The 13,502-nt window shown below is 40.5% G+C and overlaps 1 protein-coding gene across 2 annotated transcripts in view; it reads right to left on the bottom strand.

Annotated features, from left to right (window-relative positions):
* BEGAIN (brain enriched guanylate kinase associated) overlaps positions 1-13,163 on the bottom strand; it is a 155,815-nt gene extending 142,652 nt beyond the window's left edge. For both annotated transcript variants that reach the window (XM_056347211.1, XM_056347210.1), the window contains exon 1: positions 12,186-13,163. In XM_056347211.1, the coding sequence (XP_056203186.1) occupies positions 12,186-13,112 (927 nt within the window). In that variant the 5' untranslated portion in view covers positions 13,113-13,163. The remainder of the gene's footprint in view (positions 1-12,185) is intronic.
* Positions 13,164-13,502: the final 339 nt, after the last annotated feature.

The following is a 13,502-nucleotide window of genomic DNA, read 5'->3' on the forward strand; positions in this document are numbered from 1 at the left end:
AGTTCAGGGTAAGATATGTTATCAGTAACAGGCTACATCTTAAAGTTTTTAACCCCAAAGCAAGACATAAACACTTCAGAACAGCAAGAACAGAAATTTTCTAAGTAGATTTGGTAAGCACTACGTCGGTATAGGAAAAATTTCCGGTATACGTTGGCATGAGGACTCCTCAGACTATGCAAATAAAATAATTAGTTGATCATTCCATGAGTAAATTCCTTCAACTTTCTAAGGTATGTTTTTGCAACACATCCATTTTATGACAGGATCTTGAAACACTACACAAAACTGATCACTTTAAGAGTTATTTGTACTTTACAGCTGGGGAAACTGAGGCAGTGCCAGGATGGGTCTGTACTCAAAGTTACACAATAAACCAGTGGAGACAACTGTAAGAAAAGCTAGTATTATGCCCTCCCTTACCTTTTATCTGTCTCAGGAGCTTCCATTATTGTCCAGATTTAATAGAAGGGTCTTGTATGTAGTGGTAAACCCTATCAATCTATGTCCAATTTTACATACACTTTGAAGCAATGTTTATCTGGAAAACAGTAGTCAGTACACAAAACAACAATGAGTACTGGAGCAGCTGTGGTGTTAACAACTGTTGTTCAACAGAAAGTAAGGATTTAGCTAGTTCTTCCTGACATATTACAGCAGTGTGCATACACCTTCATAAAATTCCATCATAGCTTAGAGGACACATGCTAATATTTATTATAGCTATTAGGCTTCGTAGTTTTGAGAAGTGCATGAATCAAGCTATCAATCTGTGGTACTAAAATAACTGGGTTACTAGAGGAGTTACCTGTTGTTTTTCTTCTGGTGATGGAAGTCCAATAGTAGTGGAAAATACTTAATCCCTAGTTGTCATGATGCTTAGCTAATTACTGTGTTATTAAATAGTGACTCAGCCAGAAGGGTTCATTTGTTTCTTCCTTCTCAAAGAACTGGAAAGCTTATGCAATGAGAAAGTGAAAGTTGAAACTTTCTTCTCATCTCTTTGTCACGAACATTTCCCAGTATAGGGGAGAGATGTATTTCCTTCAAGGAAGGAACACTTAAGATCTGAACAAATGCAAGAAAAGCAGGAAACCAACCATGGCTGCCAATACACAATTTAAAGAGCTGTAACACTGCTGTGGTCATATCAGACCACATATCAGAGACACAATAACCTGTGATTGTGATGATTACTGCACACCTGAGCTCAGAAATGAAGCAGTTAGCTACGTTAGTACCCAGCATTTGTTCTGAAGGTCTGATGTTTGAAGAATAAGGCCTCTTTGTTTCCCAGGTTGCTTCCAGGTTGCAATTTTAGCTTCTACACTCCAAAATGGTTATGAGTGAGGTACAAAATAGCTGCCGGTAGCTTGTAAGGGGAACAGTCTTCTTTTTACCCTTGCCTAGTTCCAACATAAATAAACAGATAAATAATAATTTGCCAACAGCTTCCCTCCTGCTGTAGGGAAATGTTTCATATTTTGTTGGAATAATTAACAGGCTTTTTGTTATTTTCTGTCACCATATGTTTCTTTCCTGCTCTGTATTTGAAACTTCTCAGTTCAGCTCACTGTTTTGCAGCACTGGGAGTTGCAAACTGGATGCAGAAGGTGTGTAGAGCCTGGGGAAGGTGGGAAAGTGGGGCTTACGCACTTACACACTGACACTGGAAGCAGAACTTAAAGCTGCATATGGCCTGCTGTTGTAGCTATCAATGAAGTAAAAAGCCATTTACTTTTGACTGAGGACTGAGTGCCTCAACAAAAGAGCCAAACTAATTTTGTTCTAATTATTTATTGTGTTCCAGTTCTCATTACTGTTTCTATTTTAATTGTATTTTTAATTAACTGCATTGATTGTAATGGGCTGTACACTTCCCTCATGTAACTTTGCTGACTGGTTTAGCATGCATTTTGTTTTACTACAACATCAAAAAAATAAGCGAGGGGAAATCTCAAAATACTGAAAAGTGAAGAAGATGGGCATATCCAAGGCAAATGGTCTTTTTCTTCATTTTACTGCCTAATATGGGCACCTGTGAAGACAATTTTAGCAGATTCTTGTTTCTAGTTTTTTACTCCTGTAAATTCCTTATGATGAGAGTAATTTTGGCTTTGTTCTGGTTGTATGGTGATTCTGTTTCCTCCTTGCAATAGCCTCTTGTATACTGGGCAATATTTTACCTTCTGCTGCTGTTTGGGGATGGGCCCTGCTGGGGTGGCCAGAGGTGTATCTGGCACAGCACAGCCCATCCACCTTGTGTTTGCCAGCCCCATCACAGGGCCTGGGACTTGCTGGGGCCCAGCAGCCACAGGGGTCCCCTGGGGTCCGTCAGGGCAGGGCCTGGCAGCCAGGGCCTGTCCCACCACCCCAGGCAGCAGCAGAGCAGCCAGGGGCACTGGGGCAGCCCCAGCTCTGGGTGCTGGACACCTGCCTGGGGACAGGGCCAGGCTGGGCCATGGGCCTGCGGGTGGGCCTGGCTGGCTGGGGCCCGGTGGCTGGGCAGGGCTGTAAGGAGCTGAGGCCAGGCCTGCTGCAGCATGGCTGGGGCAGGGACTGATGGCCCGGGGGGCTGACAAGGAGGTCCTGGGCAGTGGACAGCGTGGGGGGCACCTCAGGTAGTCAGGGCCATTAAGGCCTGCTGGTGCCCTCTGGCCCCTGACTGTTCACCAGAGGCTGTTGCTGTTTGGTTTCATGCTGCTGGCTTGCAGGCAGTCCCGGTTTTCTTGTTGCAAGACTATGATTCAGCTCTGAGTCTCCAGAAATAGGATGTGTCTGGTACTTTCTGCGAGCTCGCAGCACAGCACAGCATAGCAAGCGGTGCGAAGGTCTGGCTGGCTGCTGTAGAAATAAGTGGTTGTGAACCGGCTTTTGAATCCTCAATAGCTGCTCATTTTAACCATGTTCACACAGCAGGTTTTTGTTACTACAGTTATCGAGGGAATAACTGTTCTTTGGGGGAAATGTCTCTTGATTTTCAAGAGAACAAGTGTTGCTGTATGAACAGGCCTAGTATTTATTCCTTGTTCTCTTTTGTTTAAAATGATCTCACTATCCAAGCAGGGAGCAGGAGGCAGAGACTGCCATATCACTGATCCTTCTTGCCAAACTAGCATCAAATATTAATGCAAACAGCTCATAAGCTCGACAGATACAGATGTACATTTGAATAATTTTAGTTTATCTTTGCAGGTATTGAATTTACTGTCAGAAATTGAGACCTGTTGGCCAACAGTGTCATAACAGAAGGCTGAGCAGACTACAGTCTATGACCTAGGTGTTCAGCAATAGGTACTCCCATGCTGCTGTATCAAACTCACTTGATTTTTTTCAACATTAAGCTCCAAACAAGTTCTGGACTATCCTTTTGGTAGTGAAAAAAGAAACCAATTTAGTTGTAGATACAGTGGTGATTTGAGGGATGGGAGACACAGTGGGATGTTTAAACACCTTCTGTTCATTCTAGTTACTTAGTAAGTTTTCTGTGACACAGAAAAAAAGACTTGAATGCTTTTCTGCCAAGGCTGATTTTTGGAAATGGGAAAGCTTCCTTTAAACCCAATAAATGCCTGCTTATTCTTGGGAAGTTACCATTCTGGAAATTTCACAAGCATCCTCACAAGAGTATTATACTCTAAGAATACTCACAAGAGTACTCACAGGGGTATGAATGCGCTACTGTAGTTTCCAAATCAGACAAAAGAGCAGAATTGCATGTTTTATTTACTGTCTGTAGATATATAGCAGTGGTATCTCAAAGCAAATGCATCTGCTTCCTGAATCCAAATAGTATTGGTCCTCCTGAGACTCCAGTAACAACTGAATATTATGAACTACCCTCTTAATAAGATTTTGCAACCAGTTTTGCATCTACCTTTTGATATTTCCCCCTGTATTTTCCTGGCTTGCTTACGAGAATATCATGGGAGACTGTTTTAAAGCCAAGATTTATGGTATCTGCTGCTTCTTTCTTTTCCATAAGATGTGTTTTCCTGTCATCTAAAACTCCTGGCACTGAAAAGCTTCATCTGAGAAGGTCAAATTTAAGCCCCTTTGCAAAAAGGAAGTCATTGAAACAAATGTCTGAGCTAGTCTGTGAAAAAGCCATTTTTTAGAGCTTTATGAAAAAATATGTATTTCATAAATATAGAACAGCTTCCCAAATGGGGTCCTGCTTCTCCTTATCAGACCTGAGGTCAAAGCTGGCAGTTCCGGAAGGTAGACTTCATTTCTGAGGCCCACATTTAGTATAAAACCCTCCAATCCATCCTGTAACTCATAAATCTTTCTCCTCTTGAAATTTGTCAGTCTCTAAGTTTTAATGTTACAGTTTCTGATGTGATATTAAAACCCATGGAGCACCAAGGTGACACAGGAAACAGCGTATTTCAAGTGCAGCTTTGGCACAGTAATGTAATACTAATTCCCTCTTTTCTGTCCCCAAAATGCATGCTATGGTAGGTTCATATATTTCTCAGGTTAGATGTTAGAGCATGATGGGGAGGGTATCAAGGTTACCTAGGTTTCTATTAATTGCATGCCGTATGTCAGTGGACAGAATTTTAATTGAGCTGAAAACCTTTGAATGAGTGGGGCAAAAATATCAGTCACAAGTGAATAAAACACACCAGAGCAACCTCTGGCTCTGGGTGGTGCCTTGCACTTGAATCTTCTTTTCATAGAATTCAGATATTTTCACTATGTTGACCAAACAAAATAGTTACGTTAATTAATGCATATGTCTGTGGGACAGGTAACTGCATGCTGAGGTCATCTGCTTGTGTGATATACCAAAGCCATGCAGGGCAAAAAAATCCTGTTTTGTAAACATGACAAACACAGGCTGCTGGCTGAAGGAAGAAATTAAAAATCATTGAAACACCTTCAAAATCTTTTGTCATAAATTACACAGAAAGGCTTTTAGACAAACCTGGGCCAGTGAAGAAAGATCTGTTGGTCTTTCCCCTTGTCTGGCTCTGCAGTTTTCAGGCTTGTCTGCCGATGGTAATTGTTATAAGCCTGTTGTAGCTTCCATCCCCCTGAAAGTACTATTTCTTTCTAAGGGCACCCAAAGATAAAGAGTGCAATTAAGAAGTGATTTTCAAATTCAAAGGAAGGGGAAAAGCCATGTTAACAAAAATCACCGGAAAAGATTGCCACTGTTGCTTTCCTGTGGCTGGTGCCAAGAGATACCAAAATCAACTGCATGTACTCATCATTTTTCTCTGGCTGAGTAGCTGCCCCTCTGAAGGCAAAGAGTAGATTTGGCTGGAAAATGGTTTTGTGTTCTGGTTGGAGCCCTGAATCCGGTGCAGAAATTCACCATTATAGTAACGTCTGTTCCTTTGTCTAAGTATCTCCCTCCTGACTCCCTTGCTGCTTCACTACTTCTCTAAAAATGAGGTGTGGGGGGGGTGTGTGTGTGTGTTTGCGTGTGTGTACAACCCAAGTACAAACCCTACCTTTACAAATTGCAAGCTTTGTGCTGAGATACTTAATTTCATTGAAAACACATAAACACATTGTTTTTATTGTGAAGCTGCTTGGAGTGTCTATTTTATCCTGTCTTGAATAAATAGCTTACTGTTTTGAGTACTGGCTTATAGATATCTATGCTTTGTAAAGAAGATTTTGATCTAATTTGTATTTGATGAGCTGAGAAGCTGTAAATGACCATATGCGTCATCTTGGGAACATTGTAGCTTTATGCACTGTGTTCGACTAGACGAAGGATCCATTAGTGACCCAACGGAGGTGTTTTAGAGCAGGCAAGGAGAACTCTCAAAACACCATCTGCTCATACTGTTGCTTGTAAAACGATGTCACATCTGCTGCTCTAAAAACATTATGCTGATCTCTCCTACAGTACATGGCTGCTGCACTCCTCTTAACAGTGGAAAAAAGAATCAATGCCACATTATTGAGACAAGAGGTGTTAAGTTAACTACAGATGAAATTGCATATGGCCTTCTTGGCTTCCCATATCTTATGACTGTACCATAAATGTCACAAACAAAGTGAAGGAGAGGATTCAGCACTCTATCGCTCTATATTTAACTGACGAAGCTGGGTAAATACCTGGATTGTTACTCTTTGCTGAGCTCCGTCTTGCCCCAGATTAGTTGTTGTTGGTGTAACTGATGCTACTATGTACTTCGACCCTAACACAGATAAGTCCTCTCAAAGATTGAGGAGATATTTAAGATAGATTGATCGGTGGAAAATTAGGTTTGTCATTGATTTCAGATGGAGTGAGGTTAGAAAGCATTACCGTTTCTTTCGGCCAGCAGATTTTATACCTTGGAGTACTTGGCTGCCTAACACCTATGAGGTGCTGTAAAGCTAATTTACCTACCCTGGAAGCTTTAAGTGTACACATCTGCACACATTTGCAATACTACTTATTACTACTACACCCAGAGTGACAATTTCATAATAGTGGTGTGCAGAATTGGAAAAACACTCAGTGTTGGTATCAGAAGGAGTGAGGTTATATAGGAATCCTTGGAAGTACTAAGGAACTGCAATGGAGCCCAAATTGACTAAAGATGTGTTACTCGGCTTTCCACACCTAAATTCAGTTGTTTTGACCTGTGATTCATATACAGTATTATCAGACACAGAGACTGTTTTCAGGGATCTGCAGATGAAGAAAAAAGAACAGAGTGAAGTTGTTATGGTTTATATTGCTAGCAGCACAGTGGCTATGCTTACTTTGTATGATGAGTCTAAAGCTAGTTAGTCTGAAAATTGCTGTATTTGTCTGATGTCTCTGAATGGTGAAAAGAAGTGACTGATATCTTCTCTCAGACAAATTTTTGGTAAAGGAACTGAGCCATTTATTTTAATATGTACTTTGACAAAATATTTTTAGACTGCTGACAGTCTGATGGTCACCTCCAATTTGCAAGGCAGAGGGGAGCAGCAAAATTCTAAGCAGCGTCATGCAGGATAGCATGGCAAGAGAGAAGCCAGGATGCCAGGAAAGATGGCCATGTGGCATCTTCCATTGCCATATGAGACTCATATGAGGCCTTAATGACATGAACTGTCATATGCATGTCATGTGCTAAAGAACTGAAGCATCTGATATAGTTCTGGTTTTTACCTTCATCTGGTAAACTTGAGTTACCAGAGCAGTGGATCAGAGCTTCATTATTTCTGCTATTGAAGGTGGTTCTACATTGTCCTGTCTGCCTGAAAGAGCAGGAGCAGAACAGAAAATAGGACACTGGGAGGCTTTTCGGGCCTGTGCTCTGCTACTGGCTTGATCACTGACCCAGGCAAATCAATTATCTGCACTTCTGGTGCCACCTCTTACTATTTCTCTTTTAACATATTGCAGGCATGAGTCAGTGAAATAATAGATACTTTATATTATAATGTATTTGAACCCAAATCTTAAATCATAAACATCATTATGCTGTAAATGGAAATGAAAGATTTGGTATTCATCCAAGAACAAAGCAATTGCCTTTTTACAGCATGGTAGCAGGCTGGAAGGGCTGCAAAAGGACTGCAAGTCTTCTTGTATAAAAAAGCTTTGGCCTAGAGCAACAAAAATCACCATATTGCCTGCTCTTTTGGTGAGATTTTGTTAGAACTCGTGTGTCCTAGAAACTGAGTTTCTTTAGAAATGGAAGATTAGTTGCATTTTCTACTACAATAGCATTCTACCACAGCCTTTGCAGGAAAGTGTTACACTGCCTCAGGTTCTTTGATGCCTAGGAAGTTCAGGTGTGTGAGGCTATAACTTTTAGAGATGCCTCTGCACCATCAGAGAGCCACTCCCCTGCTAAGGCATTCTTCTTGCAAGAGAAACTGCACTGAACAGCAGAAATCCTCATGTATAACAGATAGCAGAAAGAACAGAAATTAGTATCACTTTTCTTGTTTGTGTTAATGTCTATGACACTACTTCAGTAGCCTACCTATAGGGTTCCTTAAGAATTAAACAGCCTGCCTGGATGGGATATATATACATCATTAGGATTTGAATCTTCTCAGTATCCTATATAAATGTCTAAACTGCTCGTATTTCATCTTTACAATAGTAATTGTAATATTAATTTCTTGTCAGAGGAATGACAAGAGGTGTTATTCTAGCTTGTGTTTCACTTATCTGCATTTTATAGGGATGCAAGCCTTTGCAACAGGCAACTGTCCCTTTCTGGCTCTAGGTTGATAGAAATTAAATATCTTAAGGCATACATGGATTGAAATTAGGGTGAGAATGCTTTCTTTTCAAGTAGTTTTGCTAAGGCTACAGAGTGGAATTGACTTGCTTATATGGAGCCAAGTTTAGACCTTTAGACTAAACCAAACTGGAGGCTGCATCAGTCACTCTCCAGGTGCCTTGTCCTGGCAGGTGGCTGTAATATCAACCTGAGCTGGGTGATGAGACTAGTGCAATTCATTTGAGAGATGGAGGACAGATGGACACTTGAGACAAGCAGGAATGCAGTTGGCTTGGTAGTTGCAGAATGTCAAATACAGAAGAAACCATGCAGCTGGTGCCAAACCAAGGTGAGAATCCTGTTGCCACATAGACACATCACTCTGGGTTCAGAAAGAGTATGTGTTTGTGCAGTGATGCTGCCTAGGTAATAAGAAGTTCTTGTTGGCTCTACATTTATTGTTGCAGCTTTGCATGGATGCAGCTAAATTATTCTCAGGCATAGCTTCATAAGCATGGATAGTTCCTATGGAGCAAGGCCATGTTTCTGCCCTCTCACCACCTGCCTGAATCAGGCGTGTTTTACAACATCTTAAGCCTTAAATTCCAAAATGTTTTGTAGAAGTGCCATTATCCCAACCCAAGCTTGTTTTTTTAAAACATCCTCTGCACCAAATTGGAACATTGTATTTCTACCAACTCAGAGGGGTTATTGTAGCTTAGTAAGTCATTTGCATTGATAAGGCTTGGCTTTGCTTATTTTGTGTGATGAGATAATATGGCCTTAGGTGACAAGTGCACAATTGCTTAGGATATGTATGCATATAATTGCAATGGTGAAGTCAATAATTAAGTGCTTCTAAGACCTCTTGCACACAGAATGTGAACTACCGATAGTTTCTTATAAGGTGGAAAGATACAGCTCTTCTAAGAAAGAAACAGGACTGCTTTCCTGAGACAGAAAAATCAGTGTCTAATATTGTGTTATATGGTCCCTTGTGCCGGCAAAAGTAGATACATAAAGATGAGATCTAGTTAGGAAGATGATCCCAATTCATGTATGGCTCAAGTTAATGGAAATGTAATATTCAGATTGAATCAAATCTCAAGAAGTTTCAGAATTACTCATGTCTGAAGTCAGTCTCCTAGACTAAATTTTTACCCATAGTTTCCTCCTGGAACAATAGCAGTGGTATCCAAATCTTTCCTGAAGGCACTGATTACTTGAAACAAATGTATTAAAGATAAAATGTGTATTAATAGATACAGGCCAGTCTCCTCTCATGCCTGGCTTTCTTTGAAAGTTACCCTGAGTCTGAGGAAAATAGGCATTGTTTGGATCCATCCACATTTCTCTCTGTGTTGATCTGTCCTTTGACAAGCTCTGACAAGCATGTTTTCCCAGTTCTGAGAAATTTTCCATTGTGTACAACCCTTTTCAGACTTTTCCTGCATTTTTCAGCCTACTGAACTGGTCATTTCATTTCAGCCTGGAAGCATGACATAGTCTCGAGCTGTGCACCCTCCTCTACATTGGTGTGGATTCAGAAGCTTGCTTTCATTTAGTTAAATCATTTTGCTTTCCTGCCTATTTATCCAGTGACTCCAAATTTTGATCAATACATAGAAATGAGAAATAATTTCATCCTGCTGGCTAGGTTACTAAAATATTTAGACCATAGTAATGTCATGTCCATTGTATTTTGTAATTGCTTTCTACCTATCAGAATTCCCTTTAACATCAGTCACTAAATGGATCATCCTTTTTGATCCTGCTAGCTGTCTGGAAATTCCTCTGCACAAATCTACAGCGAAGGTGGTTTCTTTGTGAAATTTCATTTCAGTGGCAGCTGTTTGCAAACCGATAAATACTTGCTGCAGAAATGTCCCTGAACGTTTTGGCCAGTTCTCAGAAGTCTGAAAGTTGAAAATCACTTTAGTGGGTCTGGATCCAATATAGACATATCAAATGTAGTGCAGACACAGTTGCGGAGACCTCAGGGGTCCTCAGAAAACATAACCAACAGAAGGCAATGTCACAGCATTCCTCTTGTAAGTCACCTTTTTTTTTTCTTTTTTTTTTTTTTTTAATTAGGTGCAGCTTTCTTAATCTTAAACTTTCAAGCATGTTCTTTCATGCTCTTCAGGATGTGTGTTGTTATATATCTGCTACCCTGCTTTTATACTTAAGTCAATGTAACCGGATCCATTTCTTTCTCTAGAAGATTATCTCCTGTGTATGAATAATAACTTGGCAACAAAAACATGAAACAGTTTTAGGCGGTGTGTTCTATATGCGTATTCAAATGAACATTACATAACCAAGTACTTTTTAAATATCTTCACAGTAATGGCACCAAAGACTGTCTGTACAGTTGTTCTTTTGCTTCTTACTAGGCATGCTTCAGGTGAGGACTTGCACTAAATGAGGTCAAGGTTTTGCATGTAGGAGACATGAATCTATAGGTATGATTGAATGTGTTTTGCTTTTGCTTTTTGCCCTGACACTCCTTTCTTTTCTCATGTTGAGCTCTGCAATCTGAGGCATTGTTTGTTGAGGTAAAATGCTTAGTAACTACTGTGTTTAATCTAAATGACTAGATTTAAAGCAGGCTGATGCTTAAATTGGAGGAGGCTGATGCCCACATTAACTGAGTGGTAGTACAGAGCACTTGGGAGTGTTTAGTCAGTTAGTACTCGATAGGCTGGATGTTCCAATCTGTACAGTATAAGCAAGTCCACTGGAAAAGATGCTCTGACAGATGGCTAATTGAAATGTGAAAAAAGCATATCTTGCCATGGGCTCAGGCCAGAGCCTCCTGACCCCGTTGCAGGACAGCTCCCATTGTGGAGCTGCAACAAGACACAGTGTGCAAATGCTTTCTGTGTTTCATTATCTTTCATCTCTTCCCTTCTTCTTTCAGCCATCTTTGATAGGTGATAATTAAAACATCCAAGGACATCCTATAAAATCCTAAGCTTGTGTTGCTGAAAACTGAATGAAATTCTGAAGACTGGAATGTTCTCCCACTTCCTACAGTCCTCTGTGGAAACATACAACCTTTTGTTTCTTTGGTTTTAAATCTGAGTAGACTTTTTAAAGAATAATGCAGCTGTAGCAGCTCCCATTTCAGCAACATCTGTGTACATGTGTATAATCTTAACCAACAGTTCCTGGACCTTTACTGTTTTAGCAGGATTACAACTGCTGTTCTGGAGACATACTAGCATAATGTAGCAGTTCAAGGTTTGGCAGCTCAGGATTTGTGAGAATGCCATGCAAGCAAATAACAATTTCCCTTTGCCCTCCTCCATAGGCATAAATACCTCTTCCTCAACCAAACAAAAAATCTCATAAGAAAAAATTAAAAACATAAATATTTTTGACCAGACCATAGAAGAAAGCTTCATCTTTTTTTTTTTTAAAAAAAATAGTTTTGTTTTGTTTTTTCCTCTGAAAAATCAGGGAAGAAATTATCAATCTAGATGTATTAACTTCAAACACACAAACCTTAGCAACATTTTCAGAATGCCAGAGCTCTTGCTAGTACTTAAACACACTTAACCGAGCATGCCTGTTTAGTGTGGAGATACCTGAGCAAGTTCTAAGCTAGTGAGCTTGACTGCCTGAGTAGTCTGTCACACTACTCTCTTCACCCTTTTCTGAGGGTGCCTTGACTGCTCATATTGAGCCAACCTGGTTATATATATATGCTGCATTGCAGTGCAGGAATATTTTTCTTGTTTGACCTCGTAAGGTCTTCCTTTAAGACACCAAAGTAAAAGGACTAGGAAGTTGTATCCCGTCTTTCCTTCCTCCCATACCTCCTAGAGCTGGTTTCCTGAGCTACTAAAAATAAACCCTCCGTCTTTGTTCTACCCTGGACAAAAGTTTGTGAACACAGCAAAAGACCTCCCAGAAAGACAGGAACACTTCTCAAATAGTCACATTAATGCACAAGTACTTGTCACATACCACCCAAAGAAGTGATTTGAGAGAGCTCACCATGCTTGTACTTCTAGGCAGAGATGCAGATTTTGTGGCTGGCATTTCTTTGCTTTGAGAAATCATAATTTCTACAGGCAAGCCAGATCTTGTTCTGCATGAGGCACCATTATCAAGAGACCTGAGAGAGGGAGCTGTATCCAGGGACAAGGACTTCTCTAATTTGCGTATTCTTGGTCCAGCCACAATGTCATCACTTCTTAGACTCTCTAAGTCGACTTCTTCATGAGTTTTCCCATCTAGAATGTTCTCTTTCCAGCTTTCAGAAGACTTTCTCTTGATATGCAAATCATCTAGGCTTCTCACACTGGGTGGAAAAGTATTTTTCAGTTTAGCAGCTCGGTATGCCCTCAGGCTCATGGGATCAAGCACTCTGAAAGTAACTTCATTAATAAACTGAGAGAATTTTAGTTTAGCTTCAATTTTTTCTTCCACAATGGACAGTGAACTTGATGATCCTTGACTCACTAAGCTCAAATCAGATGCAGAGGAACTGCTTTTCTTGTGAGTCTTCTTCTGCCTCTGGAGCTTTTGGCTTGCATTTCCCACTTCTGTTGGATATAGAGAAGAGTGTTCCAGTCCGTGGGTTTTTTCACCCCCTTTCTGACAGTGCTTTGATCGATGGGGTCGATAGCCTTCATCCTTATTTTTGCTTTTAACAAAGCTTTTAGCTTCTGACCTTGCACTACCCTGTAACTCAAAGCTGTCCTCACTGGAGCTGCAGCGTTTTGAGTAACTGTTCATTGTCAGATCTCCAGAGAGTTTCCTCTCCACATCAGTTCCTACTCCTGGTACACATGTGGCGGTGGATGCACTGCATGCTTTTTCTTCAGCCACCCTGCCAACCGCCTCTTGTTTGGTTAGTCTTCCAGGCATAGCACCCTCTGGCTTAACAGGGGAAGTGGAGCCCTTTGACAATGACTCCATTTATTTTTGTGTCTGTATGTCAGCTGGCATCAGTGCAAGTGGCATTCCCATGAATCCTTCTCTACCTTGCAAGACAACAGGCATGACTTTGAAAGGCATAACAGTGCAGCCACCACATTTATCCTATATGCATCACAAATTATGCATATGTTTCATAATTAGATCAATAGCATATTGTCATCATTTTAATTAGCCATACTAATGAACAGAATCTATAGGACATGCAAATTTTCCAGCATATTGAGTGCTCAGTGAATGAGCATGGGCTGTCATTGATCCAAAGGAGCATATGATATATTCCTGTCTGTTGAACTGGAAACCAAACTACCATGATGTAGATCAATTATCACTAAGTAAAGTCTGTGGTGGTTCTGTTTCAGGGCTTTTTAA

Source organism: Falco biarmicus, chromosome 7, assembly GCF_023638135.1.
Source record: "Falco biarmicus isolate bFalBia1 chromosome 7, bFalBia1.pri, whole genome shotgun sequence".
Taxonomy (NCBI): Eukaryota; Metazoa; Chordata; class Aves; order Falconiformes; family Falconidae; genus Falco; species Falco biarmicus.